The following is a 24,662-nucleotide window of genomic DNA, read 5'->3' as shown; positions in this document are numbered from 1 at the left end:
CCGCTCGGAATATTGCCTCCGCTTTTAAAGCAATTAACCCATGAACAGGAGGATACCTGGTGATATCAAAGGGATTAAGCCAGGCAGTGCATTATTAACATTTCCTTGAACTAATTCTAACTCTGACTAGCTGTCAGAAAAGACTCTTCAATCTTTAAAAAAAAAAAAAAAAAAAAAAGAGTTTTTGCCCTGCTTTTTTTCCCCCCTCTTCAAAACGAAGCGGTTATTTCAGCCTAATGTGCGTACTTCAGAGCAAAATGCAAATGAACACATTTGCTAATGTCTTCAAACAGGCTGAACTCAATGCCGTTTTATTAGGGCTACGAGAGGAGAAAAAAAATATGATCAATTAGCAAGGGGTCACGGCAGATATTCGTCCAAAAGCAAATTAATGCCGCAGTACCTTCCATTCTTCTCTCCCTCCTAAAACTTAGTAACTACTTGTTACGTGGGCAGAGCTCCTTTTGAAACTGCGTTTTGCTACAGTGGCAATAATCTAAAATAATCTGGAATCGGGAAAACCCAAATACACCCCATAAGAAGATTCCTCGCTCCCCAAAGCCCTGAGTTCCCATTTCCCCATGCTTTGCCGATGGTCAAGGTGGCAGCGCTGGCACGGAGCGCCCTCGAGGTTTTCCCCCCTCACTCGGTGCCTGCAGCCCTCCTCCGTAATCCCCTCCCCGCGGCGTTTCGAGCTGCCCGGGTCCCCGCAGAGGATGCTCTGGGGTCGTTCTGCCCGAGGAACGGCACCGACACCGCTGCGATCCCCCAAAGCCTGCCCTGAGAGCGAGTCGAGCTGCCGGTGACAACCCGTGCAGCACCCCGGCACATCCCAAGGATGCAGAGGAGTTCCCCACGTGCAGCAGGCAACTTTTTCCAGCGCCGGTTTTAGGGGAGCAAAACGCTGGCTGCGGGGTGGATGGCGACTACTACACGGGGTTTTTCCTCCGTTCAGCCATGAGCTCCCTCTGGGAAGAGCCGTGTCCTCCTAAACACCCGGTCCTTCCCGAGGGAGCTCCAGGACAGGCAATGCCAGAGCAAGGAGGCTCAGGACGGAGAGGTGCCGCGTCCAAAACACCGCCGTCATTCCACCAAACACATCCCCACCGCTCCTGTGTGTAAGGGGGGGGAGAAGAGCAGGCTATGGCTCATACACAGCCCCACCTTGTTGCTTATGGACTGGTTTGGGGGGCAGGGAAAGTGTTAGATATGTTATATTTTGTATACGTATCAATAAAGGTCACAAATTTAACACAATAAAGGTCCCAGATTTAACACGATACCCAGAACAGCAAGAGAAGAGAAGCGAGGTGCTCCGTTCAATGCAACATTTTTCTCCTTTTCACATGCCCACATGCAACTCAGAATAAAACTGGAAAAAATTACAAGTCCTTTGGAAATGCCCCCTTCTACTCTACTACTGCACCTGCAATAATTTAGCTTTGTATGGTTCCGTACAGCGAAACAGCCAAGCTATGGAAGGTAGAAAAACTGCACGTAAAGCAGGGAAAAGCAAACTATTTCTCCTCGCGACAGAGAATGCAAAGAACGCATCATCTGTGCAGAAAATTACACTTTGGCAATCATATTATAAGAACATAATTGGTTTACTTTGTAAACTTGCTATGCTTTGCCTCCCACAGTAAAACAAATAAATATTTGTTTAAGGAAACAATCATAGAGTCGCACTCGCTGCGTCCTACGAACATAATGCAGCTCGCCCGTCTTTCAAAGCAGAGACGAATTATTTGCACCAGTTACAAGCAGTCTGAGCAAACTCTTTGTAAATGCCATTTTACGATAATTACAAGCGATTTCTTAAGACTGCGCGGAGGGGAAAACCATATTTGATAACTAATTCAAAGGAACAACGCACTCGTTCGGGGATAGTCTGGATTACTGACAAAAGGGGCTTTTTTTCTTTTTTTTTTTTTTTTTTTGCATCGGCGTGGTCCAACGCAACTTTGCTTTGAGAAGCACGAGCCGTGCTTCAAAACAAACGAAGCAGGAGCCGGGGCTGCTTCCTATCGACCCCGCGGAGCATCCCACCACCGAGTACCTGGGCGAGGAGAAAGCTGGTTAAGGGATAAACGCGCCGAGAGCCATTCGGTCCTAATCCCGCACGCGCAGCCTTGCCCTAAATAACGCCCGATTGCAATAACTAATCGGGAAAATAAACTGTCCTGACCCGCCTGCGACCGGAGTCGGGAAATGGCACTTAAAAAAACGCCGGGCAAAAAAAAAAAAAAAAAAAAGGGCTAAAAGGAAGAGATTTACTGTACGCAGAGGCTGGGAAACGCGGAGAAATCCCCCTCCCCGCCCCGCCGCGCTGGTAAACAGCAACCGTGCCCGGCTGGTGGGTTTGCAGGCAGAAAAGAAAGGTTTTAGAGGTTAAGTTCAGGTCAGACGACAAATGAAATTGTAACAGCCCAAGTGACATTGTATAATGTCTTCTTCCACTCAATCAATAGGGCACTGTGAGCCCCATTACCATAGAGATGGCTTCCTCCCTTCTGAAGGGTGTCTATTGTTTGACGAGAGAGATTTGCCACTTGAACCGTGTTGCTCCCAAAGGATGTGTACTTCATCAATTATTTGTGCTCCTAACATCTACATATTTTCATATTAACGTCCCCAGCGCTCGCGCGGCAGAAGGAGCGGCCGCTCGTTTTTTTTTTCCTCTGCTACTGAAGGGCTTTCAGGGGTCACCCCGGCAGCTAAATTTTAATTAAAACACCCAAACGCGGCAGGATTTGATAGCCTGGTTTAGAGCCTTTGTGGGTTCGTGCAATCCTGGTTAAAAACAAAACACGCTGCCTTCAGATATTTAAGGCTTCCAAGCAGGCAGTGCCAGCAAACAGCTTTCAGAAAGATTTTTTTTTTTAAGTGGCAAGAGAGAAGAAACTTTTTTTGCCAAATGAATGTCTTAAATGAATCAATTTTAAGGTGCTTAACAGGAGAACCGTAACGTTGTAATTTGTGGATAAAAGTGACCCGCAACACCTTACAATTTATTTCAAAAATCAATCGGTGCAAGGCTGAATAATTGATTGTCAGTCTCTGACTTACACCTATAAATAATTTTCTGCAAGTCCTAACAGCTTCTATCATCTCCCAGTCCCAGGACTGCTGGTCTTCCACGCAAGTTTTATATTTGACAGAAGGAACATCTTCCAAATCCAATTAAAAAACAACAATAATAATACTTAAAACCTCTAGAAGCGTAAAGAAAACTCTCAAACTTGGCTTGCCGTTCCCCCACTGCGTTCCCATTTCTCTAACGCAAGGATCGCATCCTTGGCTAGCACAAACGGGACACGTAAGGAACTGTCGTGTGCGACTTGAAACTAAAAAGCAGAGCACAGTGACCGTAATAATGGGAACAACTTTAACTGAAAATAAAAAAATCAGAACCCAGTAATTCAAAATATTTAGCAGCTCTGTGCAGGAGTTTGGAATATAACCAGAGTGGACTGTGCTCGGCACCACACACGGCAGGGCACCGCGACGCCCAGCTCGCCAAATACGCTTTGCAATACAGGGTGTTAAATTAAAAGACACTGCTTTAATTACATGTACGCCCCAACAGTGAAATCGCTCCCTTCCAAGGCAGCAGTCCACGAGACCTGCTGCTGCGTGCGCAACGGGACCCAACCAGCAACTCCTTTTTAGCCGGGGAAGATGCACCCGGACAGACCCCGCAGAGGGTCCCTGCTCCCACCCGACTTTAAGGGGGCTCGAGGCCCTCGGGGTGCACAGGATCTGACCCCCCATGAGTCCTGATTTTATTTCTAGCTGCACCCACCGCCTGGACAGGCTTCCCCGAGGGGTGACGGGGCTCTGCTGGCTGGGGGGGAAGAAAAGGGCTTTTCCCCAAGCCAGCAGAGCACCCCACTTTGTCCTTGAGGACAGCATCCCCAGCCCCCTGACACGATTTCGGATTTCACTAACAGCCTGGAAAGGCGCCCTATATCCCCCCCCGCCCCCCGTCGGAGAACATTAGAAATTGTGCGGGTTGCAATAATCCTCTCCGATCTGGGTCAGGAGGAGGTTACGAGAGGCGAGGACTCGAGCATCAAAGCAGCCCCCCGGGGGTCACCGAACCCCGGCCGGGACCACGCGCGCCTCCCAGGGGCTGGGGTGCGGAGGCGGCCGGGTACCGGGTGCTGCGGGTAGGGTCCTGCCTCCGCCGGGAGCTGCAATTAACTGGAGTTCCCGGTTTAGCCGTAGGTGAAGCTCATCTTGTTAATTCAAACGGACCATCTGCATCTTCGGAGAACGACAAACTTCATTAGTTCTGCTTAGTTAGCCCGACGGCCGCCGCGCGATAATGAGCCCGAACAACCTGTCACGTCTTTGTAAGGGGAAGGGCGCCCTTTTTATTATCACTATTACTATAAAAAAAAAAAAAAAAAAAAAAAAGAGGAAGCTTTTGTGACGGAAAAAAGGTCAAAGCCAGATTAAACCGCTGCGGAGGAAGCGGCTCCGGCGGGGGCAGCACCCGGACGGAGGGGACCACCCGGGGGGCACCCTGGGACCGTACCTGAGCGCCGTGTAAAAGAGCAGGGAGGCGGCCGCCGCTCCCAGCACGCCGCCGAGGAGGTTGACGCGGGATGCAGGGGTCCCACCGGGCAGCAGCCCCAGGGCCAGCCGGGCCAGCAGCGTGAACAGGGGGTAGCCGGGCGGGTGGGCGACCTGCGGGCACAGAGGGACACGGGGCTGAGCGCAGCACGGCGCGGGGACGGCGGCATCCCGGCACCGGCCGCCCCCGAGCTTGACCGACCCACCACCGGTAGCGGGACTCCGGGGGAGGCAGCTTTTTCCCCCCAGATGAAGGGTTTCGTGCCAATTTTCACCCCGCAAATATTTCCCCCGCTGGATCGGGCGGCGGGCGTCCCACCCCCGCGATAACGAGCGGCCGAGCGAAAAGAGGTGACACGTCGCGTTATCGCGCCTCAAGCCGCTCGCTGTTTGGGTTCACAGTATATTAGGGTCACTCAAAAAGGCTGTTTGGGAAAAAAAAAAAAAAAAAGAAAAAAAAAGAAAAAAAAAAGAAAAAGCAGATTCGGAACTATTTTATTGGTTAGCAAGTTGAAAGACCACACTGCTATCGGATTACCACCACGCTGACAGTCCTAAGGTCTTGCCTAAAGGGATCATGCACCATAATAAAGTTTATTAAATAATAAAACTTATTAAAATTGTTAACCCGATTTATTTTATTCTCCCCAGCTTATACAAAATTTGGGTTGATAATAAGCCAGCTACTGTATATACAGTAAAGCCTTTGCTTTATAATTTAGTTTAATTGGATTTAAAACTTGAAGTAAATTGTCGCGTGCTGTACTTATAAGTTAGTAAAAACTGTGGTTTGAAAATAAATTAATCTACTTTACTCCATGCTTAATTAAACTTCCTTAATTCCTAAAACTGTTAATGAGAGCATTGATTAAACAATAAAACTAATACTTACTCCAAGCTCATATGCGGCTGTGATCAGCTCCCCTGTGAAAAAATAATGTAAAACCAATAATTACTATTAGGAAATGACACTCCTCCAAAGTTTTCAAAATCCAAACGCTTGCATTGGGGTTTTGCATTAATTTGACTGGATAAAACTGTAAATCTGTAGAGATTTAACAGCATGAAATTTTCTAAGAATATTTTCTCCCTCTGATGTCACTGCACAAAATATCTTTTGTGTGTTTTCGCGAGACTTTTACCAACAGATAAGCGAAAGCACAGGTAGGTCTGGCTCAAGAACGGCCCGAGATCCTCAAATCGCAGACATCTGGATGTGCGTGCGAGGTTTTAGTTTAAAACCAATTGATTCAACAACTCCAGCGCTGCAGTTTGCAGCGTTTATACAGCACTGTCCCTTAACAGCAGGCTTGTTTCTCGTTAAAATGAAAAAATAAATGCAGCTTTGTGTTTTCAAAAGGGGCAAAACTGAGCACTGTGCCTGCAAACGTGTACGTGGGGACGCTGCTGTTCCTCGGCGCTCCGGCAATCCCTGCAGCAGCCGCTCTGCCAGCAGCTCTGTACCTGTCAGGGTCCCCGCGCTCGGCTGCTGCCCCCGTCGCACAAAACCGCTCCGATTTTGCATTTCATTTGTGTTTGACACCGGGATGAGTACAACCGCCACGAAGCGATCCGTGTCAGCACAGCAGCCGGTAACGCCTGGCGTTTGCAGGGCGCTCCACGCTGAAGCATTTTGCAGCGGTGCCGCGTTAAATATATTCAACGCCTGCAAACGCGTCCGAGGACGGGCACAACAAAAGGGGCAGCAAAATTGAAAATTACGGCTGGTGCACAACAGAAATGGCAGGAGGAAAGGTCCCCCCTTCACCTGCCGCCCCCCCTTGAATTGCACCATCCACTCCTGCTGCCGCAGAGCCTCGTCTGGCTGCTCCTGTTAATCCCACAAGTGCCCAGGCGCTCGGGGCAGCTCCGTCCCATCGCGGGATGGTAGAGCTGCAAAAAGAAGGGCGTCGGCGGTTTCGATGCTAAACAAACAGCATTTTGGTTTCTGCACGCTACTGCTTCTCTACCACCCAGCCTAAAGGATGGGGATTGTGCAAACGGCACCGTTAACTTTCAGTTGACTGACGAAAAATGATGAGGTTTGAAAGGAAGGCACCAGTCAAGCCCCAACTGCTGTTCCCGACTGCCGTAAAATCGTGGCTATCATCCCAAATGTGCAAGGAGCCCCGGGGCTTCCTGCTTGAACACCTCTCCAGGGTGGATTTTACCCGAAAGGCTGGGTGCTAAGGAAGAAAACCCAAAATTCGGCTTCCCAGCAGCCGGCACGTGCTGACGTTTCTGACCGTCCACCTCGGGCCCCCAGTGCAGGCGTTCTGCAAACAGGCCCCAAACCGCCCGAAAATTGATTTATCCCCAGCGAGGTTGGGAGCTGATGTCTGAAACATCAGAGGCTTTTATTTTTTTCCCCCCCTTTTTTTTGAACTTGAGTTTATTTGATCCCTTTTTAAGCTGTTTTAACGTCTGTGGATGTTCCCAAACGAGCTCTAAAACTCATTGTCTTGTTTCTTTACTGCAGCGCTAAGCAACACGAGGAAGCTGCCAATGGAAATACCTATTGCCTTTCACATTTTAGGATTACCGCGAGCTTCGGGAACAATTAAAAATATACGGATAGCTTAAAAAAATAAATAAATAACGGGCTCCCTGCCTGAAAGCAGATACAGCAAATCCTTAAGCACCTCTTTACTCGCACAAGTAGCTTCGGTGATTTCGGTGGCACCAGCGTGAGAGCTGTGCCCACGGGCAGAGCTCCTCCAGGGCTGGGTCCCCCCCGTGTTGCATGGGGGCTCCTCAGACCATGAGAAACGAGGGGAATAACCCCAAAAGCCATATTGCAAGGCGGCAGCACGGCCGCTGGCTGGGAAAAGCCCATGAGGACAGCTGGGATGAGCCCATCTCTGTTCAGCTTCAGCAGACAGATGAAATTCAGGCAGCAGGCTTGGAAAAAAGTGCAAAAAAATAGGGACCAGGACAGCCTGCGCCCCGCTCCGTTCCATTTGAGGTGTTTTTTGGCATCCCGGAGGCAAAACCCGAGCTCAAGCACAATCCAAACCCGGGTTCCTGGCTCAGCACAGAGCCGACAGCTCCGGGCAGAGGCACCACGCGCTTTAACGGGACCGTGCTACCCGTCGGGGAGCACTTCGACAGACAAAAGGGCAGGAACTGTAAAGATATTGACCGTCACGTATTGACTGGTGGGACCAGAGGGAGCAAAGACAGCCTTTAAAAAAAAAACATTTAGGGCCTGCCTATTTATTTATAAGGGATTTTATGCACAGATTGGATCCGAAATGAGACACGGACAGAGCTGGGACGGGGTTTAAGAGACCCAGGCTGGGGTTTAACAGACCCATTCAACTCCTTATGGTATGGAAGAGGGAAAGTAGGTCTGGGTACCCGCCCCATGAGCAAAAAATACATCAAATCATCAGCTAAAACATCCAAAGCACAGCCCCAAGCATGCTACAGCAGCACGGATTTTTTTTTTATACAAGACTAAGGCAGCGAAACTGCAGAAGGACCAAGCTCAGGAGTTTTCTCTTTGGGTAAACCCCAAGGGGGTGAGGGACCCCACAGCGGGACACGACACGATGCACTGACCCCAAGGGGTAAGCCCCCCCCCCCACCCCCCCACCCCGGTGTGGCTGCGGTGCCCCAGCCCCTGCGGGTGGGCACTTCTGGGCCGGGTGACTACGAAGTGCCAATGCCTATGGGGTGAGCAGCCCTATGGGGTGAGCAGCCCTATGGGGTGAGCAGCAGTGCATGAGACCCTATTAGGGCAAGCACCCCTACGGGATGACAGCAACGCACCAGGCCCTATAATGAGATGAGCATCCCCATGGGGTGACAGCAATGCACCAAACCCATATGGTGAGCACCCCTATGGGATGGCAGCAGTGCGCTAGCCCTTATACGATGAGCACCAGACCCTACAACAGGGTGACCACCCCTATGGGGTGACAGCAAGGCACCAGACGCTGTCTGATGAGCACCCCTATAGGGTGACAGCAATGCACCAGGCCCTATAACAGGTCGAGCATTCCTATGGGTTGACAGCAATGCACCACACCCTGTAACAGGGTGGCGTTCCTATGGGATGACAGCAATGCAGCAGACCCTACATGACGAGCACCCCTATGGAGTGACAGCAATGAACCAGACCCTATAGGGCAACCACCCTTATGGGGTGACAGCAATGCAGCAGACCCTATAGGACGAGCACCCCTATGGAATGACAGCAAAGCACCAGACCCTATAATAGGGTGAGCACCCCTTTGGGATGACAGCAATGCGCCAGACCCGAAAATGGGGCTACCACCCTTACGGGGTGACAGCAAGGCACCAGCCCCTACATGACGAGCATCCCTATGGGGTGACAGCAATGCCCTCCCCCCCCTCACGCTGACCGACCCCAAACCCCCAGGCCCGCCTCCCCGCGGGGCCGCCCCGACCCCAAAACGACCCCCAAACACCCCCCGGGCGGGCAGGCGGCGCTGGGTACGTTACCCGCGTCCCCGCCGGGCAGCCCTGCCGGCAGCGTGGCCCCGTACACGGCCGCCACGGCAGCGCCCAGCGCCCCGGCAGCGGCGGCGGCGGCCCCGGCCCCACACCCGGCCCCGGCCCCGGCCCCGGCCCCGCCGCCCGCGCCCATGCGGCGCCCCCGCTCCCGCCGCTTCCGGCTTCGGACGCGCCGGGCGGGCCGCACCACTTCGCACCCCCCGTGGAGGGGGGGATGTGTCGACCCTCCGCCTTCTCCTTCCCGCTCCCCCCGCCCGCCCCCCCCAAAAAGATATCGTTAACGGAGAGTCGGTGGGAAATAAGCGGCGGTTGGAGTCTCGGTGGCCTCCTGCAGGCTTTGCTCTGTCACTCTTTACCACTCCCCCCTCCGAGGAGACTTGGTACGGCCGGGAAGGCTGTGAGCGTCGTGCGGCAGGGCGCGACCACCGCGCGGCTTGGGGGGGGGAGAGGGGGGGAGAGGGGCGAAACCACCGCGGAGCGGCGCGGGGGGGGGGGAGCACCTGTGGGCGGGAAGGGCGGGGCCGCCTCAAGACCCGCGCGCCCTCGGGCCGCCCCGCGCCGCCATCACCTCAGGCGATGGCAGCCGGCAGCCCTGTGCTCGGGCTTGTTCTGAGGCGGAGCCATCGCTGTCCTGCCCCAACAGCAGCCCCAGACACCAAATTTTAAATATTAATTCCTCACATACAGCCCAGTGAGGGCTTCCTCTTCCAACTGATGTAAATCCAGAGCGAAGCCAGCTGGTCTCTGTGAAAAGTGTCACATGCAAAGCCCTACATCTTCTCACCACATGTAGTTCCCAAAGCATCCTTCCACGTGTAATGCTCAAAGTACAGATGTGTATTGTATAAATAATAAAGCTTTACGCCCCGGGTGGGGTTATGCGAGGTGCTGGTGACGGAAAGGATTGAAGGTGACTGTAGAATGTTAAAAAGACCGAATTAAAACTACTCTCGCAGTGTGGGAGTAGTTAAAGAAGGTAAATAGCTTCCTGAGACCTATCGATAGAAGGCTAAAACACATCCATAGGAATCATTATGGGATTGTACAAAAGAGCAGCGAGGCCATACCTGGAGAATTGAGACAGATTAAAGAGAGGCTTTTGAATACAAATGAAAAAGGTATAGAAGAGGGTAACGAGGATAATAAACAGCCTTATGGATTAGATCTAAGTGGAGATGTTAGAAAATGAGGTTTGCATTTACTGAAAAAAGAGCAGGATTAAAGGTCGACATGACTGAAAAACAGCACATCAGATTTTGAGGAATGGAAAAGCTGGTGCTGGAGGGCCCTTTTGAAACGTAACCAGCACACACACACACACACAAAATAAAGGCATGAACTGAAACCAAGAAAGGTATTAGGGGAATTTAGAGAAGGCCTTCTCACACCCTGTAGCTGGCGCGTACAGAGACGGCAAAAGAAACCGCGGCGTGACCCGCTCCGAAGTTAATGGGGCTGCCTGGAGGAGCTGGTGGTTCGTGGCATTCAGGGTACAAGCGGCGGCTGAGCGAGGCTGGGCCGCATGGCTGCCTTCCACCCGGAGGGAAACTGCTCGGCGCTGCGGTGACCGAGCGAGCTTCAATGTACTCAACTCGTTGGCAGGTTCCTCGTGTTGTTGGCTGAGGTTCATCGGGGAGAAGAAAAAGATACGTTGCGATCCTCAGCCAGCCATTGTCACTATGGTAATGAGAGGGGTCATTGTTCCCGCACCCGTTGGGGCTGCTAAAATGTAATTTTAGCAGCAAAGTGCACAGTCTGTTTGTGAAAGCAGGCTGGTGGCGAGGCTCTTTATCCAAAGCGCGGCTTTTTTCTTTGCGGCATTTTTCATTCTTTGTATTTGACTTGGAAAAGGCATCCAAAGACAATGTTAGCCGTGCCTGATTACAATTATATTGGGGGGGGAGGTAGCAATTTAAACGTGAATATTGAAACGTGGAACAATGTCTGGTAATAATATGGTGAGGACAAACTATTCTTTAATTGTCCTACAAGTTGTTTTATATCTTTGTCGTGCAGAAACTGGAACTTTTAGGGTGCCAGTGACAAAGTACTTTGCTCTAATATGGTAGGGCAGGCTCACAACAGCCTTTATCTTATTGAATAACTACCACCATCTCAAAGGGCAGGATTACAGACACACTTCATGTTGGCACAAACACTTTAAAGAGTGCATTTACATTTTTCTTCTGTAAGCAGAAATCTATCAGTTCATGAGATTTGACTTCTCCTTCTTCTCCAGGAGTAACCCAGAGGGCTGACCAAGGCAAGAAGGACATGCAAACCTTCTTTTTTTTTCCTGTTTTTCTTAGGGGTAGTGTGAGCCAGGCAGGTATTTTAAATTGTTTTCATTCATGCTCTAAAAGTTGAGAGTTGCCCAAATCCACCCCACCACAGAGCAATGGACAACAAATCTCTGGGCTTTCTCAAAGCAGTGAGGATGGGCTCAACAGCATTAATAATAATAATAATAATAATAATAATAATAATAATAAAAATAAAAATAAAAATAAAAAATAAAATAGAAAAGAAAAAAGTATTCCTGAGGGGAAAAGCACTAGGGAAAGTGAAAAGTTTTTGAATTTTTGAAAGCTTTTTGATTTATTGGAAAATAAATAAATAAATAAACCAACCATCACCTGGAACTTGTAGCACGAGAGCATACTCTAGTGGTAAGTAAGCAAAGGAAGTGCTGGTGGTTTGCGCAGTCTGAGAGCTGGGTGTAGATCGTGAGACGCCTGCTGCCTTTCAGGGGGAGGCTTAGTCTCTCCTATCTCCTCCTGGTTTGTGCTCCGCTCAGCCTGACAGGAAATACCCAAGGCAGGCAGAGAAAATAAACAAGAACTTCTAAAGTAATTTAAAAACAGAGCTGGAGAACATATCTGCAAAAATGGCTGTGTACTTAGAGAGTTGTCTTTGTATTGGGCTCTGTTGCAGATTTACCCCTGAGAGACGCAGTTTAGAGGAAGCAGGAGATAGGAAAAGGGAGAATAATACTTAAAGCAAATTCTCTTCACCCATGGCAGTGTCATTACAAACTTGAATGAGCACAGTTATTGCAAATAAATAAAAACAATAGACCAGAACCAGTTTTACATAAGAAAATACTGAAATACTGTTCAATTAGTCCTAAGCTTTAGTTAAACCTTTTCTTTTGCCCATCAGGTGATAAGGTTAATACAGAAAGCACTCAACTGCTGTACTTGTGTAACAACAGTCAGCATCCATTTAATGAACTTGCGTGTATACACATTTAGCAAAGCCTCAATATTGTCAGCGCTGGACTGGCACAGAATTTTAATGGCAAAGTAGCCAGCCCTTGTCTTAATCGTAAACAGTGTCCTTATGGAAGAAAAGCTTGTCCTCGTGGGGAACATTAGCGATACCAATAAGCACCGCTTCTGTATTTAAACAAGAAGTTTGGCAGTATTTCCACTGTCGATATACGCCTGCCTGCAAAGCACAAAGGGGGAGATTATGATACTTTTATTTGTTCTTAAGTGGCTCGAATAAGCTGCGTTTTATGACTTCTTGCTTTGAGGGGGAATGGGAAGACCAGGCTTGTGCCCGCACTTAACACAGCAGGGCTGGGATAGCTGGACGTGGTGCAGAGGGCTTCCCGGCGGGACAGGCAGCATGCATGTTCCAGCAAGGATCCCCTGAGCCCCATCGCGGGGTGGTCACCGTGCCTGTCCCACAAGTGCACGCGTTTGGAGTTACTGAGGGGAGCAGCTGCATCTCATCCGGTGGTGGGTTTGGTCCAGGGTTGACCATGAAGACCAAGAGCTACCGAGGAGAAGCTGGGACATCTGCGGTCACCCAAGCACTCGGGGACCTGTGCAATACAGCACACAGGTGGCTCGTTGTAGTCACCCTGGTGGCACTCCCCAGCGCCTTTTGAATCTTTTGAATACATGCCCAATTTAGATTAAAGAAAAAAAAAAGGTAAAGGTCTCCCAGATGTTATTACATTATTATATTCACGGCCATTTCGTGCAAAGCAGCTGGGTGGAGGTGAGACGCCCAAATCGGAGTCTGCAGCGGGAGGAAGGAGGAACGCAGCTGAAATGTGGTCTGCTCAGCGGTGGCCAGGCTATCCGCAGAGCAGGGTGGTGGCATCATGCTGTCCTCTGGCGTGGGGATGGGACCTCGGGGACTGAGGTTGGAGGCTGGGGGAGCCTGGGAGCTCAGATCCAAGGGAAAACAGACTTCATTGGCTCCGTCACTCGCAGGACAGCTTGCTCACTATTTCAAAAATCGGTTTCATTTTCTTCCCCAAATAATAATAAAATTTAGACTGAACCAATATCCCCATGCAGATCTTGTTTTTCATGATTTGCAACTTTATAAAACAGGCTTTCTCCTCTTGCAGAAGACCTCCCATGCCTGCTTGCCGCCGTTCTTAGCGGTCTTCCAGCTGATTTTCTGACACACTGAGCAGTCTCAGATCCCATTTGTCTCGGCTGGTTTTCCCAGAACTCTGACAATCAGCTCTATGTTTTCACACCTGATTTCCTTAAACTTATTTATTTATCCCCGTGCCTTAGTGGTAGGCTCGGGTCTGGTGCCTGGTGTGCACAGTGACTCCACACTGGAGGCACAGACCTCAGCAGTGCGCCTTGTGCACCACTTGAGGGCCCCGTTCCCTTCATCCCCAAACCACTGGATTACTCTGATTAGGATTTGTAAGAAGGGTAGTATGCTGGGAACACCTTTTACCACCACAAAACACATTTAAATGGTTTTCATCCTTCTTTTTCACTACATGAACCAGAGGTAAATTGTCATCTTGTGCCTTGGCGGCCAAACTCAGCAGCCTGGGTCTGGGAAATACCCAAGCACAGCACGTATCTGAAGACCTGCAATAGCAGATGATGCTTCGGATCTCCAGTGGTTCCAGCTCTCATTTTGTCACCTGTGCTCTCACTCTGGCAGCATCCCCACAGCTCAGGCAGATCTCTGTGCTCCGTAGGCGGTTTTCCAAGCAGAGCGCCTGGACATGCTCTGACCACTCGTTCCTGGGTCTGCACGGGTCCCGCGGTTGTTCTCCTTAGAGGTCAGGAAGAACAAAAAAAAAAAAAAAGAATCAAGATATTTTGGCTCCGTCTCCATTTCCTGCAGAAGGCCAGGCTAGGAAACAGATTAAATGGATTACCTTAAATCCAGACTAAATCCTGGCGTGAACCCAGACCTGATTTGCCCATTCATGGCACCAGTTACTCAACGTCCATGTGGCCAAAGCTTTGCATGAGCAGTCCGTGCTCAAGCTAGCTGCCTTGTGAAAGACACTGTGGGAAGGACCCCAGATTCAATTTATCTGCTGAACCGTGGCTGTGGGACGTCACCAGAAGGATCCATGGCCCACACAGCAGAAGAGCAGACGAGGAACACTCTGCCCAAGCTTCCTACATCTGAACTAAGGCCACCACTGAGCGCACGTTAAAGCACAGCCTGAACCCAGGTCTCCTCTCCTTGAAGCCCCAAAGCTTGCTTCAAGCTCACGTCTGAGCGTCAGCTCATAACCCTGTGAGGTGGCCATAAGGTGATCTGGGGAACGGGCCTGGGTTCAAATACAACCTAGATCTCCATCACAGGTGCTGCCAGAGCTTTTGCTGCTGGGGCTGAAAGAGCGGGTTGCATTTATTTCTGTATGTCAAGCTTTCAGGAATGAGAGAACACCAGCACAAAGCTTAGGTATGCTGCTCTGGGGCTTGTTGCAACAACCTTTAAGCAAATGTGGTTGGGTTTCTTATTTTTTTTTCCCACCAGGTCATGCCTCATGTGATGCCTTAGATGACTGGTAATTTTGGAAATAAACCCAGGAAGGTTTTCATAATCAGAAGGAGCTGATGAACATGCTGGAGGCTCGCAGATGGCTGAGATGAGAGGCTGCAGACTGTGCAAATGAAAGGGAAACCAAAGGCAGGGCCCCAGTAAGTTCTCACATGGATGTGGCTTTCTAGGAATGGAACTGGGAAATTTGAACTGGTCCCGTTGAGACCAAAAACTTCCAGTTTAGCATTGCCTTCCTGGGATCCTTACCCTGAGCATCCTGTTAACACCAAGCAGGCGTTGACAATCAGATCAAAACAGCATTTAACATAAAGCAAGAGGCCGAAGCAGAATGTACTGATGTTTCCTAGAACTGTTATTTCAGGGATGGATAAAAAGAAACAATATCCAGGCAGCATATTTCCTGAGACCTTCAAACCCCTTGTTACATTAAGTGAGAGGGAACAGCTTCTACAGCCTCCTCCTCCTCCTCCTCTTCTGCAGCTAAGAGCCCAGCAGAGGGTGACTGCAGTGCCTCGTAGTCAGCAGCCACTACAACGTCTGCTTTTACATGAATGCACCCGATGTTGCCACCGTTTATAATTTACAAGCCGCAGACTTCTCTTCCACTTTCTGTGGCCCGGTATTTTCAAGCTCCTCACAAGCCAAAATGAGAAAAATGCATCTAGTTTTTCCAAGGCCAGAACTGCTGGTGCAGAAAATAGCCAAGTGCTCGGGACTGAACTCTGCGTCTGCTTACACTGGGAGAAATCCAGCATCCCTCACTGCCTTCAGCTGATTTACTCCAGATTCGCGCTGACAGAAAGCAGAATTTGGCTCTTGCTGTTTTCTGATGGCATTAAGGCCTTTAAAGAAAATCCTACAAAAGATTTAGCCACAAACAAAATCTCCTGCCTTCCACAAATCTGCCTGAACCTGCGCTGTGAAAGGAGCCGCAGGATCTTGCAGGGGACAGGGGACTCTCCAACAGGGGCAGCTGCGCAGATACTTGGGCGTTATATTAGCAGGAAAAAGTGCAAAATAGGTGTAGTGTGACCCAAGATGCTCCAACCTGCCTGCGCTGCCATTACAGCTGGGGGCAAAGGCATCACTGCTTGGTGGCTTGATAATCATTATGAGCTAATGAGCAACAGCTTAATCAGCACAGGTAATTCTTCTGCAATATATGAGATAATTACACATTTTTCTTCTGATTTTTAGGAACCTTGTGGATTTTTTTTTGCTTTTAAGTGTAAGATAATGGCACCACAGGCAGGATGGAGGCGTGCTCAAGGTCACATCTTCCATCCTCCAGCTCCGCAGCACTTTTGGGGAAGGCAGCTCCCTGCTAAACACCCTAAGCCTTGCATAACCTGGCAGTTTCTTCCCTTGTCCTGGCCAAAATCCCACCGTGGAGATTCTGCCAGTTAACCCCCCTCCCAAAACATCCGTCCTGCCTGGAGGCTGGGGACAAGGAGACGCCGATCAGACAGTCCCTGCATGTTTCTAACGCCACGGCAGAGCAGGGGGAAGGCAGGCAGCCTGCAGACAACAGGGTGGCTGCCTCGAGCCGACACATTTCTCCCTGCGCTCCAGACAAGATGTGTCACGGTCACAAGCCCGGCTTGGTGGGGGATATCCTGTCTCCCACCTCCTTTGGCTCGCTTGAGTTTCTCCCGTCACGGGCCGGCTGGAATTAAAACCGAGAGCCAAATTCCCCCTGGTTGCGGTCAAACAGAAGCGGCTGCCTATCTCCGCCCCTCGCTCCCGGGCTGGAGCCTGCGACGAGCAGATTTCCCAGCTGGTTTCCCAGCCCAGGACCTGCGTAAGGCCAGCGAGCAAACAGGAGCAGGGGAATTGGGTCCAAGCGGGCAGGTGCAGCGGCTGTTTTAGCTTGTGGATTCCCCTTCTGCTGCGAAACACCAGTTACTGCACATATGTTGCAACGAGAGCATTGTTTGCCGTCGGCAGAGCGAAAGGCAGGGGCTTGCTGCGGTTTGGGAGAATTGCTCTTGGGGATGTTCAGGAGCAGGAGGTGTGTGGGAGCAGAGGATGCTCTGGGGGATGGAAGACGAAGAATTTTGGCCTCGGCTGCCTGCACCCAGTGCGTGCATCTCCCCTCGGATATATCGGGTGCGGAGCCACGTCCCTGTGCCGAGCACTGCTGGAGAACCAGGAGCAGGGCAGGCTTCCCGGGGGGACTTGTTACAGCACAGGAGAGTTCTAAAAATTGCTGCAAGCAGCAGTAGGGGTGCAAAAAAAAAAAACAACCCCTTGCCGTTACATTTAGCAATCTGCGGCTTAGCAGAGAGAAGGGTAGGCGGTGAGTAGACCGTGGTATGTAAGTACCCCATGAGAAGATTTCTAATGGTGGAGCGGTGATTAATTGAGCAGACAAAGGCAAGGTGAGCCCGAAGTGCTAAAAGCTGCAATTAGATAAACTACACCTGGAAGTAAGGTGAGCGGTCCTGCCGGAAGGTAATGAAACGCTGGAGAAATTTGCCTGGGGTGGCAGCTCCCAGCTCCCAGCTCAGGGCACGGCGATGGCCTCACGCATCGCTTTGTCCTCCTGGCATCCCTTATTTCTCTTCTAACTCCTTTTTGCCATTTCCAGGGGATGAGGGGGGCATTAGGGCTTGAGATGACTTAGATGTTCCCCCAGCCATGTGTGGACAAACAGAAGGGCCAGGCCAGCGGGGTTCAGCACCAGGTACCTCAATTCCAGGACCACCAGGGGCCACTTGGCTTCCCTAAAAGCGTTTGATTTTAGGGTTGGAGACTCCCCATTTATTCTCCTGTCCCATGGCAATGTTTCTGAGGGACTAAGACAGGGAGAACCACCCAGCCCCACGTATAACAGATGACCTGGACGTATGCCCAGTGCCACCACACGTTGGCCTTGGCCTTATTCCACCCCTCCTCAAGTCCGCGGAGCTCCGGGACACCGCGGCCGGGAGGAGAGCGAGGCCTCCCGTTCCTAACAGCCCCTAATCCCTGCCCTCTGTAATCAGTTTTAAAACGGCCATCAAATCTTCCCTCCGCCTTCAAATGAAAAAGTGATGTCAGCGGTAATCTGCTGCCCCGATTTATCCCCGCGTGTTTCGGCAGTTTGGGCTAATGCATTGTTCCACAAACACATGTTTTAACGTACCCACGCGTGCACCCACACAAAGGGAAAGCTTTGAGCGCGCTGCACTCGTTATGGAGACTAATGCCTTAAATATTACTTCTAATACTAATGTCAGATTATTAAAAACGTAATCCATTCTCCTGATTGGACCTAATGTGAGCAGGAGGATAAGAGGGCTTCTATCCATGCATTAACACATTTCATGGAGCGTAAAGCCACTTTCTTCCTCTTAAAACAGAAGGTCAGGAACTAATAGAATCTGCACTTCGAGTGGTTTTTTAAAACATATTACGCAGAAACTTTAGTGAAAGTTAATCTGTTGATAAGTGTCGGCTGGAGCTGTGTGGGTAAACAAGAAATAAATGTAATTCACAGGCATTTTTTTCCTGCTAAAGACCTATCTGTGCACTTTAAAACATTTATGTTTAAATAGAGCAGAGACCAGCGCTAAGAAGCACTCAGCTGAAAGCAGCTTTATGCAAATGTGTCGTAAGGGACTAAAATAAAGTAAGCTACCCAAATCTCCCAAAGCTAAAGGGAGAAGGGCTCTGACCCTGGGGAAGCTCTCCCCCAACCCTGACCACAAACCCTTCTTGGCTTTCATTCCCCTCTTCCCTCTTTGGCCCCACTTTTTTTTTTTTTTTTTCTCATTCCCACTGCAGAGGGCTGAGTAATTTCCAAAACCAGCCCCGTTTCCCCATTTCTTTTCCCCAACATCTGCGGAGTGATTTGGAAATCCCAAACCAGGTACTGACACAGGGACGATGTCCATAAAGGGCTGATGTTGCCCAGGACCCACAAATTTGGCAGAAACACCATTTTTAAGCAGCCTCAGCTCCCCGACGGTGGCGGAGGCCAGGCGGTGACCCAACTGCAGCGGGCGAAGCAGGAGGTGGAAGCGTGCGCTGGCAAGCTCCAGGGCTTGGCCCTTGTGCTCCCAGCCACATGCCAGGGATTTAAGCTTCAGAAACAGGCTACAGCCACCAGAAAGGGATTGATGACATATGGATTTCATACATCCAGCAAATGAAGGAAAAGCTCTCTGTGGCTGCATGGGATTAGCACCATCCCCATACAATTCCTTGTAGTCCCCCCTGGAGGAGGGCTGCATCGCTGGACACCGTCACCTTCACACCATTTGGGCCATACTAATCTCAATGGCAGTGGAAAACGCTAGAGATGTGGAGGGGATTCGGGTCCTATGGGTCCAGACCCTCCCTGTAATAGAGACAAGCAATTTTCCTCCTTGTCTGGCTGCCCGGTGTTTGCTGGTGTGGCTGCAAGCTGTGCTGGGGCTCGGGAGATATGGACGAATAGATGAGAATCAGAATTTGGGGGTTTATCCAACTCCGGGGAAATGGGGACCAAAGTGATTTGGCATTTCCCATGCAACAAGCAACACTTGCCAGTATGGAAATAAGTGGCCAGTGCTGCTTGCACCCCAAGGCTGCTACAAGTCCTTTGGCAACCAGTCAGGTACAACCAAAATCCAACAGTAGCACCTTTCAGCCCAGGGCAAACAAGAAATGTTTCCGACAGAACCCAGCTAGTTCCTTTCACCTTGAAATATCCTCAGGCTGCAACTACTTCCCAACGCATTTAACATTGTCAAATACCATGCGGCAAGGAGACCCCACAGTTCATGAACAAAGTCACTGAAGAAGGAAGAAAAAAGGTAAAATAAAAAGCTGTGGTGCTAGAGAGTGAGCCCCCATAGCCTGGCCATGTTATTTCAGGGAAACAATAGGACACCAGTTCGAAATAAGTGAGATTGGATCGTGTGCCTGGTGGTGGTGCAGAGCAGGAGGGAGCTGCTGTCTAAACCCCTTATGTGGCTTCTGTCCTTAGCAGAAGCTGATCCTGCCTCAGGGGACCCAAAATCCCTACAAATGGGAGTTCTTTGGCCATCTATAAGGCTATGGTTTTGTCACGGCAGCCACAGGAGCCATGAATTTGAATTAACTCCATGAAATCTTACAAATGGAGGGAGAAATACATCTAATTCGGCAGGTTCTTTCGTTTGTTTCCAAGAGGCCATGTCCTGCCACGAGCTGATGGCAACTCAAATCAGGGGAGGCATCACTCAGCAAGGAATTAGCTCTTGTAGCTGTGCCCGTCTCCAAGGCATGCTGCTGAGCGGGGAGGTGGAAGGGTGGGGAATGCAACCAAGGTCCGAACGAGATGGGAAATACCTGAGCAGGAGCAAAATCGGCTTTGGCAGAGACCCTGCAGGCAGCAGACAGGAGCGAAGCCTCCTGGTGTGGAGCACGGCTCTGCCCAGCCGATGAGGATGAGGGGGACAGTTTCTTGAAGGTGACAAACCTGGCCTTGCAACCAAATGGTCAGCAAGTCCGTGACTTCATGACTTCATTGGTCTCACCAAGTGAGAGCAAAACACGAGCCGGAGCTCACGGAGGGACAGTGCCTTGTCTGACATGGCCACCTGGGCACAACACAGTTGGCAAAAAGAAGAGAAAACACAACAGCTCTAAAAGTTTCGAAGAAAAGCAATAGGGATAATAATAATAATAATAATAATAATAATAATAATAATAATAATAATAATAGATAAGCTACGTGGAGGCTGTTGGATGCTTTTGCCAATGCATTCCCAAGTCTTTCAGCAGTGACAAGTCCTTGATATCGGTCAGGACAAGCTGCTTGACCTGACTCTGCTGTGTTCTTTTCCCCTATTTGAAATGATGCCATGTTTGGCCAAAACTAAATTCAGGGGCTTCATGAGCACAATTTCCGATTAAGTACTTGAAACCCTCTTGAATTTTCATGTGACTTAAGGCACGGCATTCCTGCTGGGGCCGTTACCCTCTGCGTGGTCGATCAGTAGCCATCAGACGGGAACAAACTCGCAGATGGCAGCCTCGGCTCGGGGTCACACCTCCACCAGCTTCTCTGCAGAATAAATTAGTGCCTCGTCATGCTGTTAGGGAAGGACGTGGCTCTCTGTTATGTGCATGTGTGGACCTGGCAGGCGTACATTTTGTTATTTAAAAGCACCTTTAAGCCGGCCCTGGCGTTTGGTATCATTCCAGGGACTTTTCCCCCACTCTTTTCTCCTCCATGACATAGGTTAAAATGTATTGCTTTAGACCCATGTTTGCATCATCTTCTGGAAAGTTCCTTCTTTACATTCAAGTGTCTCTTAAGCAGCATCACCTGTGTGGCAAACAACTGTGGGTTTGATTTTTAACTTGCCTTTTTTCTGGGATTCCCAGCACCCAACAGAGACAACGTCACAGTCTCCACGTCCCCCTTCCTTCTACGATCTCTCCCCCATTCCCACACAGCCCAAATCAAGTGAAGATTTCTTATAGAAGAGCTAGATAAGGGAAGACAACAGCTGTATGTCTCATTATTATTTCATCGAGAGCCTCACAGCGGAGGCATGAAGCGATGGCATGGTGGGACTTCTCCGTCTCAGTGCAATGTCCCGTCCTTAGGCATGCAATAATAACCAGCTCTTGAATTCCTCATTTACCTACCTTGTGTTTAGCCTTCCTCATGGTTTGGTTTGGCTTCCCGGCTGTGACATCGATGAACGTGTATAATCCTGTACGGTGTTGGCTAAAGCATTAATCGGAGTAGCCTGCTGGAAACCGTGACTGATAGCTGAACGCCCTCCACAAGAACGTGCTGACAAGGCCAAGGCTGGTTCAGCCTTGCCTTGTGGTCCTTCAGAAGTGCCCCCACTGTGTCACTCTCCTTCTGTGACCGTGGCCTCCTCCAGCTCCTGCCTGTCTCACCAGGGAAGAGGCACCCAGATCCTCCTCCAACTTAGCTTCCCATTGGGAAGGTCTTCTGCATCTGCCCCTCCCATGGTAGGAGAGAAAAGAAGTGAAGTGACCTCATTATCTATGAGACAAGGTAATTTTTAAAGCTGTCAGATGGGGCAGAAGGTGGGCATGGCATTAAGGAGCAGTCTGTGTGCTCATCACACAACAAAATGGTTGCAGCTTGCTTGCACGTGGCATAGGGAAGGAGGTGGCCATGGGCTCGTGCACCAAGCACGGGTCCCACCAGGAGCAGCAAGCTGGACCACATGAGCGGAAGAGGCTGAAAATCACCTGAAAACACAGGCAGCCGAAGTTGCAAACATTAACGAATTTGGAAATGTCTCCTGTTTAGCAGATCAGTGAGTATCGAAACAAAATGGGGCCAGAAGCTAATTATATGGAAATATTTCTATTTGCACATTTCACTGGAAGGCAAAGCAGAGAGTGCAACTAATACATCTCTACGACTGACAGGAATATTAAGTTTTCTGTCATTTTGCTACCACGGCTACCTTTCTCAGCATGCATTCTGTCCTAGTTCCCATTAAGGTGAGAGCAGAATCAAACTCATTAATTGTCTGCATTTTAGATGTGATAAGAATTTAGTGGCTGGTGTTAATTAAACTACAAAACAACCCCTCTTGCTGCGGTGTGCATTCCAAGTTGGAGCAATTAATTCACTCACTTAAACTGATCAAGATTTAATTACCATCACTCTGTGCAATTACTCCATAATTAAAGTAATTTGGTTCATTCCACTCGCTGACAGTGTCATTGAACAGCCATTCATAGTACCGAAAGAAATGATAATTAACTTAAAGAACAGCTCAAGGCAGTTTTACACAGACTTAGTTATTCCTAAATATACCTATACCAGAGAAAGAAACCTATCGTATAATACAGGTACTTCCCCAGTAAAGGGTTTGGGACATTTTGGGTTTGTTTTATAAGTCAGCACGCTGTAGCAAACCCAGTTTGGGGCAAGGCTTTGTGGTTGTCACCGGAGAGCGTGCTGGTTCGTACAGATGGGCACAATAAAACTTGGATCCCTCCAGCTCTACAGGCTTCCCCTTCCTGTTCCTGGTGACTCCTCATGAGGAAAGAAGCAAAATCCTCAATGAAAAGTTCCTTCCACTGAGATAACACTGACAGCTCCTAAGATCTTACCAAGTGTCTCGTGGCAGGGAACTACAACAGACACGCGTTGCATTCTGTAAGGTGCTGAACTCGTACCAAATGCAAGACCACTCAGGAATACTTCTGTATGAAACACTGTCATATCTAATATAATGATAGAGACCTGGTCTGTCAGTGCTCACGGCAGGTTTCTTTAGAAAATTCAGTTTTGCCTTTATTTTATTCTAGAAAATTATTTCGCTGGTAGAGTTATTCCCCAAGAATTGGAAGCAAGTATTGCTGCCTATTTCCAGAAGTAGGGTGCTTGTCGCCACAAGGACAAAGTTGGTACCACAAACCTCTGTGCTGAACCTTAGACTCCTTAGATCAGTCTAATCTTTCCCCGATAACCTTGTAAAATGCCAGCCTCTCTACAGGACGGCCAGAGAGAGAGGTGGCCGTAGCCATCTGTCCTTCTGAAGGATGCTGGGGCTGGAGTGGCAAAGAAGACCTTCAAGATTTTTCTAAGTTCAGTCTTCTCAGCCCATGCACAGAAAGTCAAAACCTAACCCGCCACAACATTTTGGTCACCACGTCTGCAATATTGGTGTTGAATTTTTATTCCCCACCACAATGATGTTGATCTAGAGAGTCATCTCAAACAAGTGGAAGAAGCACACTGAATATTGTCCATGACTATCAAGTCAATGGCATGTGTCATTTTCTCCAAGAGCTCACTTGTCCTCACCAGCATCGTGGGGAAGCCAGGCCAGCTTGAGCTGACCAGATAATCCACCCTACATTTAAATAGGACCACCTGTCCAGCACAGCCTTATTCCATACCATCCCACGACATCCTCAGTTCTCTCCTTGTGGTCATGCCTCGGGGGGCCTCCAGCCAGCTACAGAGATGGGTGCTGAGGTGAGGGGTTTCTCTGGGGAGACCTCACAGGGACCATATGTGCACAACCAGCTCCAAGAGCACAGGGCAGAGGGAGCAGCATCAGGCTTTGGGATCTCTCTTGTGAGAGGAGAGGAAAGGAGCTGCACTTACATAGACCATGAAAAAAACACGTCACAGGTCTGTGATTGCATCTAAGCCCAAGTAAATATTAGGTGTCTGATCTGATGGACAGTATTGACCCCAAATATGCCAGATTCAGCTGATAATGAATACATTCATCCTGGAAAAATGAATATATCTGGTTGTTGGAGCTGGGTGATTCTGTGTTTTCTGTGAAAACACACATGGCCACCAACCTGTTGCTGCCATTGGCATGGGCGGAGAAGCACCAACAGGCACGGTGCTAATTAGCACGTACTAATTCCTGATGCAGCCCAACTCCTCATTCTTTGGGTTTCCCAGGCTGTCAGCACGCCCGGCAGACCACCACAGCAACCCAAGACATACCCCAAAAGCTGGGAATTATCCCTGCACCTGCACTGTTTCTAAAGCCGAGCGTTTTGGTCGGGCTCCCAGCGCTGGTTAGCCTTCTGTGACTCAGCAGTGGCTAAGTTAATATCAGCTCTGCCCAGGGGAATATATTCAATATTTCTTTTTACTTAAAAAAGGAAAAAAAAAATAAAAATCCCAAACATTATTTTTAAGCTTCTAAAAGAGCATTACAAAAGAATGAAGGGGAAGAAAAAAAGAGACTATGTAAAGATTGCTTGCCAGAGCCCTTTTACAATAGGCAGCCACACAACAGAAATAGGTGGACATTAATTCATGCTAGCCTTGCACACCTAAATACCATTAATTCATCAAAACTAATAACATTAATTCCTTCAAA

The 24,662-nt window shown here is 49.4% G+C and overlaps 1 protein-coding gene across 1 annotated transcript in view; it reads right to left on the bottom strand.

Moving 5' to 3' along the window:
- The window catches only part of TMEM260 (transmembrane protein 260), a gene marked incomplete at its 5' end in the record, with an annotated part of 29,999 nt that extends 20,836 nt beyond the window's left edge, over positions 1-9,163 (bottom strand). Inside the window, 3 exons of the mRNA XM_040558656.1 lie at positions 4,544-4,695; positions 5,474-5,505; positions 9,052-9,163. Coding sequence (XP_040414590.1) covers positions 4,544-4,695; positions 5,474-5,505; positions 9,052-9,163 — 296 coding nt within the window. The remainder of the gene's footprint in view (positions 1-4,543; positions 4,696-5,473; positions 5,506-9,051) is intronic.
- Between the last annotated feature and the right edge of the window lie 15,499 nt (positions 9,164-24,662).

This window comes from Cygnus olor, chromosome 5 (genome assembly GCF_009769625.2).
Source record: "Cygnus olor isolate bCygOlo1 chromosome 5, bCygOlo1.pri.v2, whole genome shotgun sequence".
NCBI classification, from domain to species: Eukaryota; Metazoa; Chordata; class Aves; order Anseriformes; family Anatidae; genus Cygnus; species Cygnus olor.
This window is presented reverse-complemented; position numbering and strand designations above follow the sequence as displayed.